The sequence below is a fragment of the Patella vulgata genome, chromosome 8 (assembly GCF_932274485.2).
Source record: "Patella vulgata chromosome 8, xgPatVulg1.2, whole genome shotgun sequence".
Classification (NCBI taxonomy): Eukaryota; Metazoa; Mollusca; class Gastropoda; family Patellidae; genus Patella; species Patella vulgata.
Window position 1 is genome coordinate 36,661,249 of NC_065886.2, and position 24,853 is coordinate 36,686,101.

Below are 24,853 nucleotides of genomic sequence, written 5' to 3' on the forward strand. Positions count from 1 at the left end.
TCATAAAATACAAGACCCTATACAGGTATCACATGGGAAATACTCTCCTAATATCTTGAAGATCTATCGTCAATAGAAAAAAATTTAAAAAATACCGTCCTAGTGTTATCAGGGGGTGGCCGCATGGTTTAGCGTGTGCGTTAGATTATAGGGCCTGTCATTGAGTCAGGTGGCGTGGTTTCGATTTACCGCTTGTATGTGACAAGGAGTAGGATCGCTTGACAATGTTACTAATGATGTTAAAATAGGCCTCAATGTCTACTTCTACATACCACTATATCATAACGATGATAAAGTTACTAACCATGTTAAAGCGAAAATTTTATATTTTTAAGTTATATTTTTAAAATGTATTAAAATAAAGCCTTAAAATAGATGGTATCTATAAACAGTCCTACCTTGTTAAAGAATAACCCTATTAATCCTATAATTCACTATTGCCAGTTGAGAAATTGGCAAAAATACCATTTTTAACTTCAAATTCAAATGTTTGAAGATAGCTATTACATGGGGGGAATATAAAAACAAGGGAGGTAATGGTGTTATTATTTCCAGGGTCAATGATTTCTAAGTGTGAAAATGATACCTATGATCGTATAATAGTGAGTTGACAACCTATTGAGCAAAATACATAGAAATAATTATGTTTTGACTTTCTTAGAAAATATGAAATTCTCGCTTTAAAATAAGTCTCAATGTCTACTTCTACATCATTATATCATAACAATGACGCTGTTACTAATCATGTTAAAATAGGCCTCATTATTGCTACATCATGCTATATCATAATAATAACAATGTTACAAATCATGTTAAAATAGGCCTCAATGTCTATAAAATCACAACCATCCAGCGAAATAAAACATTAGAATATACATGTAAATGTATAATAAATACATTTCTTCTTAAACATACATTACATGAGATTTAGATAAAGAGTTGGCCATTCTTGCTATAACAGCTCAAACATAAATAATGAATAATAAAATGTACATGTATTGAAAATTTCAGTCAAATTACTTTATTCTGAGCAAAGTTAATGATGTTTGAAATTTTAACAAGAATAGCCATGAATCATCTCTGATTGACAGTTACATTCTCGATTGTCAAATAACTTTGCCATGATAATAAACGGTCCTTTAACAGCAGTATCAGCCATATTAGTGTTTAACCCAAATATGGCGACCATTGTTTAATCCATTTAATATCTAAATCCTGAGGTGGTCTAGAGAGTTGGTTGATTATACGTGTAGGCTTGCCGTGTGAATAAATGTCTAACTAATAATTTAACATTTGAAGCCAGAAACAAACCCAGCAACAGGCAAGTTTAGCATAATGCCTCATTACGTTTCACCACCTTATAAATATTAGTTATAGAATCATGGCTACAATTTGTGACTGGTGTCATGTACATAGCAGGGTATGCTTAGACCATCAGGAACACCTGATACTACTTTCGACATATGTGATTAGGGTGCTGATAACAACTTTATACACCCTGATTAGGATGTTTTTTGTCGAGATGGGTTCTGACATACTGTGCTGTATACCTGTACAGTTTGTTCTGTTTTCTTGTTTATTAATGTTTTTATTTTGTTTTATTTTGCTCATTTTGTGATTCACTTCCCACAGTTTCTATCTCCCCTTTTGCACTTTTCACAGTTTCGTTCTCCTCTTTATCACTTTCCGCAGTCTCTTTTTCATCATTAGCATTCTCCACCATTTCTTTCTCCTCTTTAGCACTGTTTTTATTTGAACATGTTGCTTCTTGTTGAACACTGGTTAACGTTTCTATATTATTTATATCAGAATTACCAGTCTCAAAGTCTATGAGTTTTTCTTCACTGGGTGTTTCACTCTTTGCGGAAAGGGTTTGTCTCTCGAATTCTTTAACTTGCGTAACTTCTACGCTAGTACTAAAATCTGCGTAATTATTCAAACTTGCCGTTCCACGTTGATCTTGATTCACAAAGCTATCTTGTTGGTCTATCGATGATCCATCCCATTCTGTTTGAGTTTCGGATTTCATTGATGCCATAAACTCATCATGGACTATAATAGGTGGAGTATGTGGGCGACCTTCAACCTCTGATGATTGACCTTCATCATGACCTTGTTCCATGATTTGTTGTGCTGATCGTTCAGGTTGTTGGTTATTAGTGAGAAGTGGTTCTCGTTCATTTCCCCGAGATCGGAATTTGTTTCTTAGTTTCCTCTGAACACCGGTACCTGACAGAAAATGTTTAGTATTAGAGTGGCATCAATTTTCAAATGAAAAGTAATAGGGTTTAATGCCCGACTGGGCTAATAAAGATGGGCACACGGCATACAGTGTGCTATGAGGAAAGTTTGGCCCAGAATACTCTTATAATGTATTCCAGCTGTGCACACAAAACCTCAGTTTTTTTCATCCTATCCAAATGACTATATGTTGTTTTTTGCCATACCCTCCGTCCTGCACCAATGACAAGGAGGAGGGGGGGGGAACCATGCACAAAAATTGCATCAAACTTTCTTGATGACCTCGAGGTCCTACTTCAAATGAAATGGGGTTACAGTCCTACTTTTTTGCACGAACCAGGCTAATAAAGGCATGCATTGTGCTCATTCTGCACACAGAGATCCATCTACTTCATACTTTGAGAATAGATCTCTGCCCTAAATGGCTGCCATATCAAACAATTAATATACAGTTTTGTAATGCAGTCCCACTCCAGTTCACATCTGTTATACACAAAAAGACTAATTAACCCTTTTTAATTTTATGCAATGAAAGCAGAATATATACTTCTTAAAAATTCTCGCAATATACTTAGTGTTTTCGACTAAAATCATTGGTCATCTGGCTTAGTGTCTGTTTTCAAAGCGAGCAAACTGTAGACAGACTGCCTAAGTTTAGTATAGCAACGTGCTATGAGGCGAATTTTGCCCAGATAGCAGCATTTCCACCTACTCTCCGTCCAGTTCAAGCTTTTTATTTGCATGTCAATAAATACAAGAGTGGACATTGTTTTTGTTTGCACCATCCAGTGACTTAGATACATTTTTCTTGTCGACCCTTTGGCCAGCACAACTGACATGGGGAAACCATTCTGGAAAATCACTAGGAACTTTTTCGCGACCAACACCAGGATCGCATCCTCCACAACTTGATTAATAAGTATAATTGACAAACTTCCTAAAAATCTATACAAATATTTGTGACTGTCATTTGTCTGTCTATCTGTTCAGGGTTGGCGACTACACTAGGGCTGAAATTTGGTGTATAAGGATAGCTTGAACTGGAGAGTAAAATAGGCCTGGTGGTGATGGACTACCACTTCCAGTTTCAGAGTTATACTGCTTCTGGTTAATGGCTATGTACCTGTGCTACGCCAGGTCAACCGCTGATATTTAATAATTCTGAAAAACCATGGACAGAACCCAGGTATTTTACTCCTTTCTACAAGGGAGACATAAAAAAAAATGTTTGCTTGATCTGTCCATACATGTACTTACCAATAAATCGTGCATGCTCCATGACATCACTGTGGACGTCCGAGACATCCCACATGGAGAGAAAAGATGAACAGCAACTAGATCTATCAGCCGCCATGTCCATATATGGTTTGTGAGAGAAGGAATAATAATGGGCTATAGCAGCAAAAAACATCTCAATACAAATACAAAAATCCTAAAAAATATCAAAGGGGATGATTAGTCACAATAAACTACGTCAAATATACTGCCTAAGACTTATTGTTGCTATTCTAATCTGAGTCCAGTTCAACCTAGTGCATGGACTTTATTGTTGCTACCCAGATCTAAGTCCAGAACAACATTATGGGACATGGACATATTGTTGCTATCATAAAGTATAATTCAACCTGGTACATTGTTGATATCCTTAACTAAGTCCAGTTCAACTTGGTAGTGCCACATATGGGACTTGCTCATGTTGCTATCCCGATGCAGGGAACATATTGATGCTACTCTGATCTATGTTCAGTTGTGTCTGGGATTTACTATTACTAATATCAAATTCCAACTGTCAATATGTCAATATCGAGAACACAAGTGGACATTGCTTTCTTGTCATATCCGAATTACTAGACAGAGCCACTGTGTGGTTTGGTGGGTTGAGGGTATTTATAAGGGTGATATTACCTGTGGGTTGAAGGTATTTATAGAGGTGATATTACCTGTAGGTTACAGGTATTTATAGAAGTGATATTACTTGTGGGTTGAGGGCAAGCATGGACATAAGACACCTGTCTCTGACCTGCCAGGTACAAATTATTACATATACAAAATTTATGTTATAATATATATTATGTTGCAGAGGTGTGCTGGGGGCTCATTTATGACAATGGTTCTAGAACAGGGCTGTGTTGTGATGAAGGACTGTGCTGTTTTATGGAGGAGGTGGTTGGTTTAGAGGGGCACGCCTCTGATATGTTGTGTGATAATTTGTGTCTGACAGAGTCTGTGACAGGTGCCTTAAACCCAGGCTTGGTTGATGGTATTTTATAAAGATGATATTACCTGTAATCCTGTAGCTACTTCTTTAATAGAATGATAAAATAACCAGGGTCCCTGCTGTGGTATGGCTCCAAGTTTAGCTAGAGCAGCTATTACAACACTCTGCCTAATATAACAAATAATAATAACATAATTATATAAATTCATATATAACAATTACAATTTACATTTGCATAAATAGAGTAAGAAAACAAAACAAATACATTTATATAAATTCACATCAAATTATCCTCAACTCAAAAAATATAATTAGATTATAGTATTGTTTCATTTGTTTATTCTGATATTAAGAACACAAAATATTTCAAAAAGTTTACTATTATATAATCCAACAGCTTTAGATACAATTTATGTGGCTTTTCCCCTGCCCAGTGTTTTATTTGCTTTTTGGACTGTTTATGGGATTGTTAATCACTGGCAAACTACAATATCATGAAAGTTAAATCTCTAAAAGGATATACCAGTTCAAACACGGTTCAATTCCATTCAGTATTTTCAAAGATATTATGAATGGACTTCTACTACAGACTATAAACATATAGAAGTTTAATGTCAAATAAGAGCCACCTATATAAGTGTCGCTGACATGTTTTGACAGACCAATTTTTAATCTGTTTGAATCCAAGCTGGGTGTTGATATTTGGAGATTTTGTTTTCTTAATTCTATGTTAAATAACTCATTTGGGTACTTAGCCTGGATTCATTTGTGGAAATTTTATAATTTCCAAAAAATGCAATAACCAACACACACGGTAAAGTAAGTAGTATATGCAGCTTGGTAATGTTATGAAGTGCTGTTCTACTTACCAGAATGAGAGAAAAACAACCGCTTTTACACACATAAACTTAGGTAGAGGTTTTAATGGTTTTAGTTCTTCTTTAGTTAATTTATAGAACAAAACCAGACAATACATGGCCCACTATAATATACAAAATACATGATGCATGACCCACTATAATATACAAGATATACATGATACATGGCCCACAATAATATATGTAAGAAATACATGGCCCACCATAATATACAAGATACATGTATATAAATGGCCCACTCTAAAATACAGGATACATGGCCTGCCCCGTCTTCATTAGCCCAGGTTAGGAGCAGAACAGTAGGACGTTAAACTCCATTTCATTTCATTTCATTTACATGGCCTGCTATAATATACAGAATACATGGCCCACTATAAATATATGCAAGATACGTGGCCCACTATAATATGCAATATACATGGCCCACTATATATATATATATATATATATAAATGATACATCCAATTCAAACAAATGCAATGATTGTAGTAAAATACAAGAGCCAATGTGGGCTTAATATCATGGTTTATTTTTCATTAGAGAGAGAAAAATGAGACACACACAGACGGCAAAGATGGGATTTAACATCCATGCAACATAAACTAGGTTATTTTGGGACTATCATATGGTAATCTGTATTTCAATAATTTTCTTGCATAAATAAGGGTGTAGTGGGAAGAAAGTGCAGGACCAAGAAAAAATACATGAGGTTTGTCTAGCAAACATATTTCATGTCATGTACACTCAGACCACTCAGCCAACCAATTAATTTAGTATCATTTATTCTTGGGTATAAAAAAAAAATTCATACATCCAACAAGGTGTTTATTTAATTAAGCTGCTGCCCCGACAAAATCCTACGAAATAAAAATGTAAATTCTATGCATACAGAAAAGACTGAGAAGGTGAAATAATTTAAACTTACAATTTGAGAAACATTATTTATTATGACTAGATACGACCAAGCTGATGTAAAGTTAAAATCCCCTTCATCATATTTATCACCAAATTCACAAAATCTGAAATAAATCAAAATGACTTATGATTATTATTTACAAAGGATGTCCAAATGACTATGGAACTGTGGCCCTTATGAGCTAATATTAATTACCATTATGAAGCAAAGTCAAACACCAACAGGGTATGCTTACTATTTTTAGAAAACCAAAACATTTTTGTTGAGCATCAAAGACAAAGGGTCCATGAAACAGAAAGACAAAATTAAGTAAAGAAATTATAATGGGCTTCCTGAATGGGAAATTATTGATACCCAATAGTGAAGTAGTATCAGGTATCTATGAAGCTGTAAGCATACTCTGCCTCAAATTGTTGTATCTTTTAATAAGTATGATGAAACAGGTTATTGATACTATTTACAGAGCCATAACTGTTGTCATAGTTACTATTGTATATGGGTATTATTTAGAGTTATAACTGTTGTCATAGTATAATGATATTATTCACAGACCTATAACTTTTGACATAGTTACTATAGTATATTGATATTACTTACATAGCAGTTGTCATAGTAACTGTAGTATATTGCTTACATAGCTAGTTGTAGTAGCTACTATAATTGATATTACTTATACAGCTATAACTGTTGTCGTGGTTACTGTACTATATTGGTATTACTTACAGAGCTGTAACTGTTGCCAAAGTTACTGTAGTATATTTATATTACTTACAGAGCCAGTTGTCATAGTTACTATAATATATTGATATTACGTACAGAGCCATATAACTGTTGCCATAGTTACTACAGTATATTTATACACTACAGGCATTTTTATCAACCACTGATTGGCCAAAGTGATTTGCATTTTATCAAATTTTCATCTTTAATGTACATCTAATTGAAATTGATTACCCTAATCAACAAATTTAGCGACACCGATTTTTGAAGCGATTTCCACAAATTGCTAAATCCCCCCCAGTGCGATTTGACGATTTGATCAGGTGATCACATGGTTTTTCAACTATGTCCAGATACGAGAATTGTTTATAGCTAATCGGCACATTTAACGAACTCGCCAAAGTACTTTGAAAAAATCGACTATACTGTCACATGACATCTCCACTAAAAAGTCTACTATTAAAGCCCCGATAAGACCAAAGCACCATGGGATTCAGATCTAAAAACTTTGGCGATCCAAGGAGACTCATAATTTCTAGCAGGACGCGTATAAACAAGGCACAACTTTGATGTCCACCAGTCTCCAGGACCGACAGACTCACTAACTGCATTATGTTGATACGATCAAAAAAGACCCCAATACACTCTTAACATGATCAAGGCGATCCAATCAGACGTCAACATGACCGAACGCGATCCTGATGCGATGCACTCCCAGGCTTCCAACGTGACCCAAGCACGACCTGGACCGCCACGGTCACTCGTCTGGAAGAAACTGATTAGATGCCTTTTTAACAAGATCTGCTCCCGATTCACAAGATCTGACAGCAACCCTCGCGATCCAGGAAGACCTTCTCCAGCTTTACAATGCGACTCAAAATAATATGAGTCATGTTAGGTCGTGCTTTAGTCTGACGGGGGCTTAACAGAGCTAGCTGTCATAGTTACTATAGTATATTGATATTACTTTCATATAGACATAGTTTATTGACATTACTTACAGTGCAATAACTGTTGTCAAGGGTCTAACTATTGTATATTGTAATACACCATGTTTACATCTCTCTACAAATGGTCTAAAATAACAAATTCATTTCATATTATAGAATACATTTTAACAAGCTCATAGATTTCAGATTTGACTAATCAGGAAACTCAGATATATTATGCGATGATCAATGCAAAATAGGTTTAAGATTTGGGATAATTAATTAAACCTACGATTATTTTGGTTTTGATGAGATAATATTATATTGTATCAATACATCTATTAAGAGCAGCATGGGAAGATACAGTAAACCCTTTATTCCTCGTAATGAGAGATTGTGTAAAAACTGCAACCTTCAATTAGTAGAAGATGAAAAACATTTCTTATTGTATTGTCCATTTTATGATAATTTGAGACAACAATATATCTCACCATTCATCAAACCTCATATAACTGATTCAATTCAACTTAATATATTAATGAATAATGAAGAGTGTATAGAAAATGTTGGAAGTTTTGTATTAAATGCCTTTATGAAAAGGGGAATATAAATATATCTTTGTTAATTGATTTGTAACATTAAATATTGCCGATTATTAGATTCATATGTACCACTCGTCTTGAAAGCTAATGTTAATTCGTAAGATATGTAGATAGATATTGTTATGCATCACAATGTGTAATGCTTGTTACACCTACAGGGCCTTCATCAGGCCTGTGGTGAGATCAAAATAGTTTTTCGTTATGAAATTAACATATTTAAAAAAAGCATCTTAAAAAGTTATGGAAAATGATTGAAAACGTATGTTCGTTGGACTTTTTAATTGCTGTCAAATACTGCCATTAGTTATAAAATGTTATTTTCTTAAGCCAAAATAGGGGTGTTCTTACGGACCATGGCAATTCTTCTTTCAACACCAGTCTTTAAGGTAAACAAAGCATGTGTTTCATAGTGACAATGTTTATCAACTATATATTTACATAAATATTACACGTTTTGGTACCTAAATGCAACTATAATAATTTTCTAATATATTACCCAATGATTTATGTACAAAACACCCCCCAAAAAACAATGAATATATATCAGTTATCATTGAAAGTAAAGAATTAAAAGTGTTATGATTTGTAGTCTCGGACAACTAAATAAACCTGGTACATTTTAGACGCCTTGGTAACCAAGACTATGTTGGGAGGTTTTCTACCATACACCATCTTGAAAATTAATGTTATTTTGTAAGACATGTAGATAGATATTGTTATGCTTCACAATGTGAAATGTTTGTTGTAACTTCCATACTCATGCCTGTACATGTAGTTGTGAATAAACTGTTATTATTATTATTATTATTATTTAAACAAAATGAAAATTGTACAATATGACAACATAAAGTTTTGTACAATCTGATTAAAACACAGATTCTATTTCGTTTTGTTTTTTATAGTTCAAAATTTTGTTTTACGTGTCTTTACTACCCTAGGATCTGAAAGAGTTGTTATATACATTAAATAACCCGCATTCTGGTTGATGTCAGGGATTAGCCAATAAAACGGTCTGTTATTGCGAGTCTTTGGCATGAGTTGCATGTAACTGTGGGTGACCCACCAGAAACTTCAACACTGATTGATTAATCAAATGTCGGTCAAAAGCCGCTCGTATGATATCTGACGCGACCTCACACTACAACTGGTCATCGAAAGCAAAAAAACAAACGAAACAAATTATAGATCTGTATGTTAATCAGATTGAGATTTGTATTATCTTGGTAACAGTGACTCTGTAGCCTACTACAATGATTGGATTAGACGGAATACAGCTGTTTATTTTTAATTAACAATAAATGAAGCAGTTTAAAATGTGTTCCATAAACCTACCTCCCCATAGGCCATGGTGGCAATAAACAAAATGGGAAAAAATGTTTCACTTGTTGTTTATTTTCAAGGTCATATTCTAAATATGGATGATCTTGTCGTAGGTAGTTCAACAAGAAACTCATGAAGTTATAGATAACATACGCTTCATAGCATTCTCTTATAGTATCCAGATATATCGCAGCTTCTGGAAACAGTAAAGCCAACCACTAAAATAAAAAAATAAAATTTTGGTCATAAATTTTTGAAATTGAATATAAATAATCTGGATAAGAAATTCACTCAAAAGTATCAGCTCTTGGTAACAGCAAAGTCAACCACTAATCAAACATTTTAAAAATAAATCTATAAATAATTTGAATTAGCAATTTATGTTTATTCAAAAATATCAATTAATTTATTTGCAGTTGAGAGGATAAACAATCAGATTAAAACAAAGAACCCATTTCGTTTGTTTTTTTATAATTCAAAATTTTGTTTTACCTGTCTTTACTTCATTAGGATCTGAAAGAGTTGTTATATAACCTGCGTTCTGGCTGATGTAAGGAATTAGCCAATGAAACGGTCTGTTAAAGTGAGTTTTTGGCGTAATGTGCACAGAACTTTGCGTAAACTAAACCACCAGAAACGTCAACGCTGATTGATTATTCAATGTCTAACATCATAATGTCAAAAGCCGCTTGTATGACACCTGACGCGACCTTCCACTACAACTGATCAGATCTTCATGTAGTGTAGGCCGTCAAAAGTATAAAAAACGAAACGAAATATAGATCTTTATTTTAATTGGATTGCAATTGGAGGATAAATCAATGTAAGGAAATCAAAAATCAGGCAAATTGTTGCCTAGCAGAGACAGTTTAACTGACAAAGTGAGCTCCATACAGACAGTAGTTGTTAGAAATATCACCTCAATGGAAATAAACTTTAAATAAAGCTCTTCACACACCTACACATATAAACATGTACATTAGATAAAGGATCCTCTATTGTACTTCTGAATTAGCAGGAACTACACTATATTCATATTCATATTCTAGAAATTAATCATTTTCTAACAAGTGAGCAGCTACAGAATTAAATTTATTTTAGTAATGGTTTCTTATTTTTAAAATGAATTAACTAAAAAACAACTTACAGCATTAAGTGCGTAAACTGGTACCATCCATAAAACTCTGTCAATAAATAGAATAACTTGATCAGTTATAAAACATATATTATATCAGGTTGATATCCCTCACTTTTAATACAACAACTTTCAGACAGTACTTTGTACACAATATCATATGGTTAATAATTAACAATTTGTGCATAATTTGGTGGGGGGTGGAGAGAATAAAGATTGTGTGCGAGCCTTTTCACGATACAGTAATTTGCGACTCTGACACTGCATTTCACATGTGATTTGAAATGCGGTATGCCTATAATATATTATGTCGTTACCAGTTCCTAAGAGTTTTTGACATATATATCTTGCAATTTATTCAAATTACTGGATATATACAGAAAATTCTTATCGTAACCACTAACCAGACAATTATTAAGACTGTATATAAGTCACAAGTTTTCCAGATTTTTGGATCCACATAAAATAATACAAGCTGTTGTAACAACATTTTGTCAAGCTACAAATGGATATCAGTTTTCAATCAATGACAGTTAGTCATATTTTGTTAAGCTGCACAGTCATTTAATCTTGAATTGAATTTTTTATCCTTCTCTACTTAATTAGTCCGGTAAATAAAATAAATTTATCCATATGAATCATATGATCATACAATAAATACATTGAAAAATAAATATCCTCCACAGAGCACTTTGCACTGTATTTTATAATGAAAGTCAACCAACCTGATGATATTTTTCTGCAGAACTGGTTGAGTGAAATAAACTAAATGTTGTAGTATGCCCCATAGTGATATTGGCAACGACAACAAAGCGAAGATGCCTCCCACAAACCATCCCTTTACGTGATCGGGTGTATCTTTTCTATACAGCTTCACTATTAGCAATGGGAGGGCTATTACTAAAATACATATATACACAAGTATCACTAGAGGTCGAATCCATTTTCGCCATCTATGCAAACAATTCATATTCGATGTTTTATAGAAAGATATTCAATGACAGCTAATTTTTTTTGTTTTTATTAGCAGCCGACATTTTGTCTATCATGTGACCCAGTGCATGCGTATTTGTTACCAATTCATAAACTTCCGGTTTGAGTCATTCCCACAAGTTTTCGGAATGTTTTGCTAATATTTGTTCTTATTCCGTCATAATTCACGTGTCACTTAGTAGACTGTATCAGAACATCGGATAAAAGACTCAGGTAATTATAAGAATTGTAATTTAATAAGATAGCCAAGTATTATCTCGTGATATTAATAAGGCCAGCCATGGACCTTAGCCTACTGCCTATCCTCAATCCTGATTCCAATTCGGCAACTCACCAACTGAAACTGAAACTGAAACCACATTGACCGACATAACAAATTTTCAGTTTCGTTCATGTTATATTATTGTAATTTGTGTCGTCCATTTAGAATTTGGGTTTGTTTATATTACACACTTTTGGTCAGTGATGATTGTGAATCCGTTCAGAATTCAATTACTAATGTCTTATCGAAACCGCTGTCAAGTCAATAGATATATGGCCTGGTTTACTACCAAACTTTTATTTGGGTAATTCAACTGGGTGATTGTAATGTTGATTGATTTATTTATTGATAATCACCAGACTTCTTTTGATGATTGTTTTTTCAGTAAAGGTACAATCTGATTACAATACAGATCTACATTTCGTTTCTTTTTTGTATTCTTACGATGGCCTACACCACATGAAGATCTGACTGGTTGTACTGGAAGGTCATGTCAGGGGTTTTTAAACCTATGACGTCAGATGTTTCTAATGGTTTACCCACAGTTCCGTGCATCAAACGCCAAGAACTCGCCGTAACAGACCGTTTCATTGGCTAATCCCTCACTTCAACCTGAATGCTTGTCAACTCTTCAGATCCTAGTGTGGTAAAAACAAGTAAAACGAAATTTTGAACTATAAAAAATGAAATAAAACAGGATCTGTGTTTTATTCAGTTTGGTACCAGTAGGTACAATGTAGGTCATCATGGCCATTGAAATGTAAATTCTGTTGATTGTGCCTGCCGTCTTTGGGGTTGTTGGACAACAATTTTTCAAGAATAGTCCTGAGCTACAGTGTATATAAATATTGATAAGCATTCTGACCAAACTTTTGTGGTTTTCTTTAGCTTTTTATTACCCCCTGTTAAAATACATATATTACAAATATCTGAAAGAATATTTTTAGCTTTTTTATAACAAGTTTTATTTGGAGGTTCAAGTTACAAATATATAAAAAAATCAAATTACGTTTTGTTCATGAAGGTGCAGAAACAGTTCTAAGCAAAATTATGGATCATAACCTATAAATTACCATTTTCAATTTCAAGCTGGTTAGCTAGTGTAACCAATTTTAAGGCTACCATATCAGACATTTATTTGATAGTCATACCTTGCATATTTGGTACCATATAGCACCATATTTATAAAACTAAATATTACTATAAGAAAGCTTCCAAGGGCCGAAATTAAGACATCAACTACAACGGAAAAGATATCATGCTTCTCATAAACAAGTTTGACCTCGAAATATCAATAAGATAAATTAAAAATGTTAAATACCAGTACGGTAAGTCTGAGAAACAAGTTCTCAAGGGCTAGGTTATAGAATCAGTCAGCCAATGAGATTAACTGTATCTTTTCTACGTACAGAAAACATCTTGGCCTACGTTATTTACTACTTAAGTCAAAGCATACAGTTATTAAAATATATATTTACCACAATGTTGATTTATTTTTTTACATCAGAGATACAGAGATGGAATGCATGGAGAGAGAAGACAGATCACATGAAAATGGGGGACAAGTCCGACCACCTAGACCTCCACCACCAGTTGTAAGCACAGATGTCAACAGCTATAAATATCTTCAAAGAATGCACGATAAAGCTTTTCATTTTTCTAGTCAGGGTCTGTCAGCGGAGGAGACTGGGAATTCAGAAATAGCTCTTACATCTTATAAAGAGGCCATAGAATTGATGACTAAAGTTTTAGAAATGGACAGTGAAAACTTAACTAATGCCACCTCAGATGAAAAGGATAAAGCAAAACTTTTACAACAAAAAGTCACCAAAACTAAAATGCAGATCGAGTATCGAATTCAAGAATTAGAAAGAGAGCTTGCTCCACAAGCAAGTCAGGATTATTTAATGCAAGTAGATTCCCCGCCATCATATGACGAAGCCATGTCAAGCGGAAGTGCCTGGACGTCATTGGGTGATAGTATTATGTCCGATGAACAAAGAAACACTGATGTTATGGCTAATGCAGAACAGTTGTTTACCATTGAAGAAGGGGTGCAGATGTTTTTTATAACACCGGAAGGTTACGTCAGTGCTCCATCTTATCCTGCCAGAATGAGGCTATGTAGATTTTCAGATGATGGTTTACAATCGGCGGGTGCTACTAACGCCCCCTCACCACCAGCTTTCTTACAGGTATACTATAAATAATAGTGGAGGAAATTGTCATAAAATAAAATATTCCAGCCTAATTTATTCACTTTAGGGGTTTGGGTTTGGAATCCTGGAGAGGGCTGTAAAGAACCTTCGAAATTTTTAAAACCCCACCCAGTTCTCACTTGTTAGGGAAGAGCCTACAGAGCTAACACAGAAAGGATGTCTATTCATTTGGATAGGACAAACAAAACAAGGCCCACTTATACATTTGTGTGCACATAACAGTGCCATTAGTAGACTGGAATCTGACCAAGAGTTGGTGCAAACCAGCTGCCTATGTAAAATTCTTCTCACATTGCTCTAGTAAGATTGAAATTAATATTATATCATTTGTTAGTTTCAAAATATTTTATTCAAGGGTTGCTAAACTCTACTCCATTTACAGATATAACTATTATATAATTCAGCATCCGAGGTAGAATTTCTAGTCAAGTATTTCCATCTGACATCTGAGCATGGTACTAAGATATACATGTAGAGCTCTGAATTACTGAAATATTTTTTAGATAAGAGATTTCTCTTTTCAAATTTATATATAATTTATGTAATATGAATATGATCTTCAAATTTTTATCCTCAGATTGGTGACTGGGTATATCCATTAATACCAGGAATGTCTCCAGCGTTACAGACTAGTTATGGTGGTTATATATTCCCTGATACTCTGTCACAAATTCCAGGTAAGCCTTTACCTTTATTACCTGATACACTGTCACAAATTCCAGGTAAGCCTTTACCTTTATTACTTGATACACTGTCACAAGTTCAAGGTAAGCCTTTACCTTTATTACCTAATACACTATCCAGGTTAAGTCTTTACCTTAATTACCTGATAAACTGTCTCAAGTTCCAGGTCAACCTTTACTTTACCTGATACACTGTCATAAGTTCCATTAATCTTTTACCTTAATTACCTGATACACTGTCACAAGTTCTAGGTAAACCTTTACCATACCACCATAACCACCTGTTTGTTGGGAGAATGAAAGCCTGTCATTTTTGTCAGGAACAGACTAACCAGGAGGTCCAGTTTTCGATCCCTGTGTTGGCCGAGAAAGTTTATCAGGATTTTCCGACGTGATTTTCCCTTGTCAGTGGTGCAAGACAGAGGGCCTGGCAAGGGAGAAAAAACCAAGGTCCTGTGTACAGAGGCAGTTAGAATTCAACATAAGAGTAGACTGTAGCGCCACTGTCCGGACTTAATTTCCCTCATAGCAGTCGGAACAGAACAGTCAGGTGTTAAACCACCATTTCACTTCATTTAAAGTCTATAATTTATTATTACAGGGGCATCAGTTGGATTGATGTTACCAGAAACCGTTTCCGACGATGAACGACAAACATTTGAACAACTTTTATCATCGTTAACTGTAATGAGGGAACAAGTTAATACGATACAACCAGCTGATATTACGCTACCATCTGCTCCTATTGAACAACATTATCCACCACAGGTGGTGCCTCAAATACCTCCACCTCAACCAACTGCTGTAGAAGAACGAGAAAGTACTGCTGGACAGAAAGTTGATACTTCAACTAAAATATCAAAAGGAATATCCGTTGGTAATTTTCTTTTGCTTTACTCGTATCCTCCATGAAATATATTTATTTATATCTGTCAAAGTTTCTAAAGGGAGATGATAACAATTTGCTTTTTTTGTTTCACAGAATTTTGCTGGATAATCATACCTTCTTATAAATAACATGAGATAAATACATTGCCTTGAAATGTGATGTTTGTGAGATGTCATTTAGCCCAGTTGTGATAGAGAGAAATGGGGTTTAACGTCCACTCGACACAAACTAGGTCATTTCGGGACTAACATGGTTTAAATTTATTTCAATAATTTGCTTGCGCGTAGGGGTCTTTAGCAGTGGGAGGAAACCGGAGGATCCGGAGAAAACCCACGAGGTTGGACAGGCGACCCTACTCCTTGTCACGTACAACCGTGGATTCGAAACCATGCCAGTTGACTCAATGACAGGTCGTATGATATAGCTCGCACATGCTAACCATTCGACCATCAAACCCCTCCTCCGTTGTGATCCCTTGACAAAATAAAAACCTCTCTCCCGTGTCCAATATTTTGGAAAGTTTGTCTGAGAACCAGAACATATTTTTGTACGTGTATGGCCTTATGAACCAATAATTTTCTTTTGTTTAGCTGCTGACTGGATAACTTGGGGATTAGGAAAGGGAGCTGAAAAAACAGGAGATCTGATCAAGTTTGGTTCACAGCGTCTACAACAACGAATAAACCCTGTCAGTAACCCTAAACCAATACCTCCTAGAGTACAGACGGGTGTGACGTATGCTAGAAAAGCCTCACATGCAGCTGTCACTGTCAGTTCTTTTCTTGGTGAGTTTATAAATGGGTAATACTTGACAACTATAAATATTGTAGTATCAGTTGAACTTGAATATACTGTTGGCAGTGGCATGAGAATGTTTTTCAGTCCATTGTACCCGAAATCTGTCAAATTCATAGACTAATTAATAGTACAGTAGATGTGTCAATAGGCTTTGAAAGATTCTACTCAGTACTTATATTTGACTAGCTTTTTTATATCATCTACAGATACCAAATATTGTGAAATGTTCAATTCATCTTATCTTTTCGTAATTACTGAATAGAACTGAACCAGTTTTTCGGACTGATATTTATTTTAGAGATGCTACGACAATATAATAAGTGTCGATTAATGCCATACAGATGTTCACATTATTGTTGTTATTATAATATTGGAGTTTGCAAAAGGGTTCAGAATCACTTAAATAACAAATGAAATGGACCATTCTTGATCTGATATTCCCTTTTAGTGATTCACTCTTCACTATTAAAATTATTGTAGATTGAACTTGCCCTCAAATGATGATTATCAGCTTTAAAGATGCACTATGTACGATTTAGATAAAGAGTTGGACGTTATTATATATGTGCTGTTATAGTTCAAAAATAGATAATGAAAAATAATTATATTGAAATTTTCAGTCAAACTGCTTGTTTCTGAACAAAGTTATTAGACTTTGAAGTGTTCACAATATAGTCTTGATTGTCAAGTACCATTGGTATGGTAATAAACAAAGTTTTGATTATCCAGAATGAAACTAAATTATTAAATGGAAATCATGTTTCAATCCATTGAAAACCGCAACCATCTGAATGTCTTGAGAGTTGATTATGGGATTGTCATGTGAATAAGTATTTAGATAATAACTTCAGTAACATTTGAGGCCAAAAGAAAGATCTGCAATAGTAGATTTAGCTCTTATATAATGCATCTTTAACTAGCTCAACATTTTTATACCAAAACATTTGACAGAACAACGTTTTGGTTTGTTTTTTTCAGTGACCAAACTTGGTGATGCAACTGTTAAACTAGGACGCCATCTTGCTCCTCACGTTAAGAAACAAGGTGCAAGGTTTCTTCCGAAATCCTTGAGTCAAGAAGGTTCAGATGGCAAATCAAAGATGAGTGGAGTCATTGAAGTGGCTGCTTCTGGTATAAAAGGTAATATTTTTGTTTTAGAGGATCTTGTCGAAAAATATAAATGGACCAGTTGGGTTGTGTATTTGGATTACTGCATCCACAATTTTCATGAGATGGAATGAAACGAGGTTTAACGTCCAAATTCTCTGCTCCATTTGAGCTACTGAAAACAGGTATATGCCATGCAGTGTGCTATCTGGGATGTTTTTCCCAGACAAAAATGAAATTGATTGCACAAGGGTATAAGTTGCATTCATTTTGTTTTGTGTGCTAAATAAATCATAGTTGTTCGTCCCCACTGGTAATTTTATCAAGCCCTGATATTGTTGGCTATGTGAACTTCAGATAGGATATATCAAATTTTACTGATGATGTATATTTTTAAATAAATATTGGGATTTGGTTGTTGGGTAGACTAGAACTACTAGAAGGATTTTGGGTTTGATTCTAGATTTGTACATGACAAAGTGATTCACAGGTTTCCTACAATTTCATATCCCTTCTGGAGACTGTGTGCAAGCAAATTATTAAAATAGAAATATAAAATATGCTGTTTAGTGGTCCTATCGTCTTAACAGGCGTGATTTAGATCATAAGGCCAAACATTGAGTCAAGTGGCATGGTTTCAATCCCACAAGAAGTGGGGTTTCCTGCCTAACCTCATGAGCTTTCTCCAGGGCCTCTTGTTTTTCCCCAGTGTCAAAACTGCTACGTGCAGGCAGGGGGTTGGATGGCTGAATGGTTAGCGTGTGCGCGCTGTATCATAAAGTCTGTCATTGAGTCAACTGGCTTGGTTTTGATTCCCGGGTTGTACGTAACAAGGAGTAGGGTCACTTGTCCGACCTCGTGGGTTTTCTCCGGGTCCTCTGGTTTCCTCCCACTGCTAAAGACCCCTACGCACAAGCGAATTATTGAAATAAAATTAAACCATATGTTAGTCCCGAAATGACCTAGTTTGTGTCAAGTTTTCTCTTTCTCGCTACGTGCAGGCAAATTTTGAAATAAAATTGTAACATGTTAGTCTCAAAATAACCTATTACCACTTCGTATCTGTAGCCAACATAATGTTTGCAAAAGTGTGTATTCCATGTTTTGGATATACTCTTTCTAGAGAACTGGATACCACTTAACCTCTGTAGTAGCTAACATGTTTTTAAAAAATTAACACTTCAGGTTTTGGAACAGTCTATATGGGATTAGAGAGTGCAGCTAAAGCTTTAGCGAAAAGTTTAGCCAATGAAACAGTTGTAGTAGTTCAGCACAGGTTAGTTTTACTTCTTTACTCAAAGTTGAACGAAAGGGAGGTAACTGTGAATCTTGACCCTCGGATCATATTATCTCCCCTTAGACCACAGTTTGGAGTTTTGTTTTAAAAATGTGCAGAATATTGACGAGTCATCTTGATTTGCTTTTACTTTAATCTGAATAAAACATGGACCCTATATTTTTATCTCCTTTTTTATAGTAGAAATATTTTATTTGTCTTCATGACTCTAAGATCTGGGAGATTTTTTTAAAAAAAACTGTTTTGATTGAAATGGACTGGTTAGTTAAGCTTTGCATAAATTTTGCACATAATCATGGGAGTGGCTTCTCATTAAGCAGTTCAGAACTAAAACAGAAGTTAAATATAGGTCGTTCAGTCACACCTCAACAGTATTACCCAATGCGTTACCTTCTACATAGACGAATCAGATCTATATCAAGTGTAAAAAAAAAGGAAACGAAACGTAGATCTGTATTATAATCTGATTATTGATGTTATTAATACATGGTCGGCACATACCTACCATGACATTATCATAGTCATTTTGGAACTGTGATGTCGAGCGTTTGTCCCAGAAATAAGCATTAAGTTTTGCGTTGATAGTATTCAAATTGACAGAGCTTTAAGCAGTGGACACATTAGCCGAATCATTCGGCCGAATCAATCGGCGCCGAATTTTATTCGGCCGAATGGGTGGACACACTAGCCGAATGCTTCTCCCGATTCAACCTGCCGATTGCATCACCTTTCACGTCACATGATTAAACATGGCGGCGTCTGTGTCTTCAATCTATCACGTGACTTCTCGATATGAGTGGTGATTGGCTAATGAATTCTATATTCGGCCGAATGCTTCGGCGAAGCGGACACACCAGGCGAATATAATTCGGCCAAATATATCAAACCTGTTTGATTCGGGCGAATCATTCGACCGAATAGAAATTCGGCCGAATGACAGTGGACACACTAGGCGAATTTCGACGCCGATTGATTCGGCCTGTGTGTCCACCGCTTTAGTCTTAATATGAAGACTGTCGCCACATGTCAAGTACAAACAACAGTAGTAGAACCTGGCCCTGGTTTCACAAAACATTCTCAGACTGAAGTTAAGAATTTTCTCAAAATTGTTTGCCTTATTTAACTAAAAAATAGCCCTTTATATTATAAGACCTTTTTTGTTTTAATGTATCAAATACACCAGTAAATTCTTAAATATACATTATGCAAGAGCTAAATCTGCCTATTGCAGGTCTTTCTCTCGGCCTGAAATGTTATCTAAATTATGAATTCGACATTAAATAACTTATCCAGACCATAATCAACTCTCAATGTCATCGCTAACCTGTGATATTTACAGGATTAGGATCCGATCTGCTGCTCTACGCTCATTCATGATTAAATCAAGAAATGGATAATCGAGACTATGTATTTTATGATGATTGAGGCTAGGCTCAAAATTCAATTGCTAAATTCTCGGTTCAGAATGGATCAATGTGACTGAAATATTCAGCAAATTGCCTTTACATTATCTAGTTTTTATACGCCCACATTGAAATGTGGTCGTATATTGTCGTCACCCCCTCCGTCCGTCGGTCCAGCGTCCACAATTGCTTGTGGACGCTCTAGAGGCCAAAGTTAATATCTGATTGACTTTAAATTTATACATACATGTAGTGTTTAAGGTCTTGAGACGAAGAAGCCATTTGATTTTCAGCGATTTCCGATAATTATTGCCAGTGTTACAGCCCTTGATCACTTTGAAAAATCTTGTAGACGCTCTAGACGCCAAAGTTAATATCCGATTGACCTAAAAATTTATACACAGTGTTTTAGTTCATGAGACGAAGAAGCCTATTGATTTTCAGCGATTTCCGATAATTACTGCCAGAGTTATGGCCCTTGATCACTTCAAAAAATCTTGTGGACGCTCTAAAGGCCAAAGTTAATATCCGATTGACTTTAAATTTATACACAGTGTTTAAGGTCATGAGACGAAGAAGCCTATTTATTTTCAGCGATTTCCGATTATTACTGCCAGAGTTATGGCCCTTGATCACTTTGAAAAATCTTGTAGACGCTCTAGAGGCCAAAGTTAATATCCGACTGACTTTAAATTTATACACAGTGTTTAAGGTCATGAGACGAAGAAGCCTATTTATTTTCAGCGATTTCCGATTATTACTGCCAGAGTTATGGCCCTTGATCACTTTGAAAAATCTTGTAGACGCTCTAGAGGCCTAAGTTAATATCTGATTGACTTTAAATTTTACACAGTGTTTAAGGTCATGAGACGAAGAAGCCTATTTATTTTCAGCGATTTCCGATAATTTCTGTCAGAGTTATGGCCCAAATCTTGTGGACGCTCTATAGGCCGAAGTTAATATCCGGTTGACTTTAAATTTATACACAGTGTTTAAGGTCATGAGACGAAGAATCCTACTGATTTTCAATGATTTCCAATAATTACTGCCAGAGTTATGGCCCTTGATCACTTGAAAAAATCTTGTGGACGCTCTAAAGGCCAAAGTTAATATCCGATTGACTTTAAATTTATACACAGTGTTTAAGGTCATGAGACAAAGAATCCTATTGATTTTCAATGATGATAATTACTGCCAAAGTTATGGCCCTTGATCACTTTGTGACGCTCTAAAGGCTAAAGTTATCATCCGATTGACTTCAGATTGATACACAAGAGTTAAAGATCTTGAGACGAACAAGTATATTGATTTTCAATGGATTTTTATGTCTTGAACAGCTAAATCCATGATATTAAAAGTTTTGTATACAAAACATTAGCATGGGGCAAAACTTTATACAAACAAACAAATTCTAATGGTTTTCTGATAATTACTTCATGAGTTGTTGCTCTTAATTAGATTTTAGTGTATTATAAATGTTTCATTACCGAAAAAAGTAAAAATATGCAACAACTCTTGTTGACTGCCTGGACGATTTAGCTGTTGTGGGCGTATGTTTTGTTGCCTGGCAACCTATCTTTAACTATTGTAGTGAGAACTGCCAGATCATTATCTAATCTCACATAATGTATCTTTAACTTAAGTCTGAAAATGCTTTGTAAACCGTCCCATACTAGAATTGTTTTAATCTTCAATGATTGCATATTTAATGCTTTTTGTTTGTTTATTTTTAGATATGGACGGGAAGCAGGAGCAGTGACGGATAATACCTTATATAGTATTGGTAATCTTGGTATGACAGCCTTTAATGTTGATAATCTTGGTGTCAAGGCCATGGCTAAACGTGCAGCGAAGGAGACTGGAAAAGCAGTGATAAAAGATTATGCAGACGAACATAGCCGGAGAGCTCAACAGAATCAAAATGGACCTTTACAATATCCAAACCCTGCATCCAATTCTACAACAGACAATTCCAATTGTTATCCTAAACTACCAGAAAATAAACAATAAATGAAAGACTGAGTGACGGGAATATATTGTGTTATCTGTGATTGATATTTGCCCTGGTTTTCACTAAAAAATGGGACACACCAACTGGTTTATGTCTTAAAAAGGTTGGGGCTCAGTCTTTTTTCGGACAATAACTAATTTCTAGCGACTTAATCCATATATATATTGTAGATATGTTATAATTGTTTTAATCCACGATTCAGGAAAACAGCATAGTTAATAATAGACAAAGCAACTCAAATAATCAGAATTATTACGTCAATTGAACATTAGTGGTATATCTTATTTCAGGATAAAAATAACTAATATAACAAATCGATCAAGTGTCACATCTAACTTCAAATGTATGTTTTTATATGAATGTTTAAATTAAGTGTAGTTATTAGACCAATAGAATGTTAGCGGTATATAGAGAATCTCCTACTCATCTTTTTTTAAATCAAAAAAGACGAGTAGTAGATTATATTTACCACCCAACCTTTTCTTATGCGCACAGATAAGTAATAAATTCTTTGGTATAAATTTAATTTTACTGAACCTGATTACATTACGGAGTAGTGATACATCATTTTTTGACAGCAAGTCACCCGTTGCAAAGTCGTATATATTGACCCAGTGTTTCCTTTAAAGTTATGGGGAGTATTGTAATTGTTTATGGTAATGGAGAACTTTTCTCCAACAATATTACTAGATCCAAAAAGTAGTTCCTTTTTCATAAAAAAAAGTAGTTCCTTTTTAATTGACCAATCAAATTCGGGTATCCCTTAGTAGATTATGAAAAGTTATCACACAAGCGATATTTACTGTAGAATGTGTTATTGGATGATAAATCATATTTCAGAGTACAAATTGTGGATTTGTTTTCAAACGACTCAGCTGCTAGTCAGGGAAATTGGTAATATGACCTCGAGTCAGACAGCCTGGGTTGACTGTTAATTCCCCTTAGATGACAGACATAACGTCTAAAGCCTAATATTTTCCTATCTCTGTTAAAGAGTTCAGTGAATTATTCTGGTTCTCAAATACTCCTGTGTCACTTAAAAAGTGACGCATGACCTGTTTTTATTTTAAAAAAATCAACAAAAAAAATCTCATTTACTACCTCATGTAAATATTTCCACCACAGGTTACAGAAATTTTGGAATGAAACCGGTATACCAAGTTTAGTTATGAAGTATGCAACCCTAATAAATCTTACCGGCAATCATGAATGAAACTGTATAATCACACATTCTTATAAACAACATGAGATAAATACAGTGCCTTGAAATGTGATATTTATGAGAAGTCATTAAGCCAAGTAGTTATCTTTTGGCAAAATAAAAACCTTCCTCATGCATCAGATTTTTTGGAAGGATTGTCTGAGAACCAGTTTACCCATGGCTTTACTAAATATCTTTAAATAAGTTCTATGTCCATTGTTTATTTATTTGTTGCCGTTTATGTTGAATCTTTGTTTGTTTTTGTTATACTATACATGATGTAATTCAATTTCTGTGATTTCAGTAAAAAATCAAAACTGCTATTTTAGATTTATATCGGCCTACTGGTAAGAATCATAGATATCATGAGCCCACAACTGTTGTTGCTTTATACTATAGAGATGTTTATGAGGTTTTTTTTAAATTATTTAATGATTTTCAATCATGCACAAAGCTATTTATTTAATGTTTTCCCATAATATATACCCTCTACCAGGGTGACATTGAACAATTTATTTAATTGTACGTTGTTTCATAATATAATATTGTTGATTATTGAAATAAATGGCTATGAAACTTTGGAATTTTTTTTTCCCCATCTATATTATCCACACAACCATATATTAAAGCATTAAAGAGAGAGAAATGGGGTTTAACGTCCACTAAACACAAACTAGGTAATTTCTGGACTAACAGGATTCAATTTTATTTCAATAATTCGTTTGCATGTAGGGGTGTTTAGCAGAGTGTGTAAACCAGAGGACCTGGAGAAAACCCATGAGGTTGTACAGACGTTAAACTATTCAGCCACTCAACCTCCTCCATTAAAGAGGCTTACGTCTTACTTTTCTGCACCAACTGGGCTAATGAAGACTGGCATATGCCATTCAGTGTGCTATGAGTGTCGTGTTTCCACCTACTCTACATCAATTTCCAACCTATAGATTAGATACTTTCTTGCCAGATTATACAACAGATGTCCTACTCAGAAGATCTGGGCCAATGCTTACAAAAAAGTTTTAATTCAACCA

General features: G+C 34.7%; 2 protein-coding genes across 3 annotated transcripts; one reads left to right on the forward strand and one right to left on the reverse strand.

Annotated features, from left to right (window-relative positions):
- Nucleotides 1–29: 29 nt before the first annotated feature.
- LOC126830557 (transmembrane protein 184C) lies at nt 30–11,996 on the reverse strand. Its single transcript, XM_050560953.2, has 9 exons — nt 11,685–11,996; nt 10,972–11,008; nt 9,837–10,042; nt 7,975–8,049; nt 6,263–6,356; nt 5,329–5,441; nt 4,525–4,627; nt 3,499–3,673; nt 30–2,229 (listed from the first exon to the last, which is right to left on the reverse strand). Exons 1-9 carry the CDS (start codon nt 11,927–11,929, stop codon nt 1,589–1,591), a joined length of 1,689 nt encoding a protein of 562 aa, XP_050416910.1. The 5' UTR covers nt 11,930–11,996; the 3' UTR covers nt 30–1,588.
- Nucleotides 11,997–12,041: 45 nt separating this feature from the next.
- Nucleotides 12,042–24,406, forward strand: LOC126830556 (spartin). 2 transcript variants are annotated; one of them, XM_050560950.2, is made up of 8 exons: nt 12,042–12,165; nt 13,722–14,409; nt 15,011–15,110; nt 15,718–15,993; nt 16,596–16,790; nt 17,782–17,943; nt 19,096–19,186; nt 22,344–24,406. In XM_050560950.2, the coding sequence occupies exons 2-8, from the start codon at nt 13,732–13,734 to the stop codon at nt 22,618–22,620; spliced, it is 1,779 nt and encodes a 592-aa protein (XP_050416907.2). In that variant the 5' UTR covers nt 12,042–12,165; nt 13,722–13,731; the 3' UTR covers nt 22,621–24,406. The 2 variants fall into 2 exon arrangements, with proteins under 2 accessions (XP_050416907.2, XP_050416908.1); XM_050560951.2 differs by lacking the exons at nt 12,042–12,165; nt 13,722–14,409; nt 15,011–15,110 and adding an exon at nt 15,132–15,155.
- The last annotated feature ends 447 nt before the right edge of the window (nt 24,407–24,853 follow it).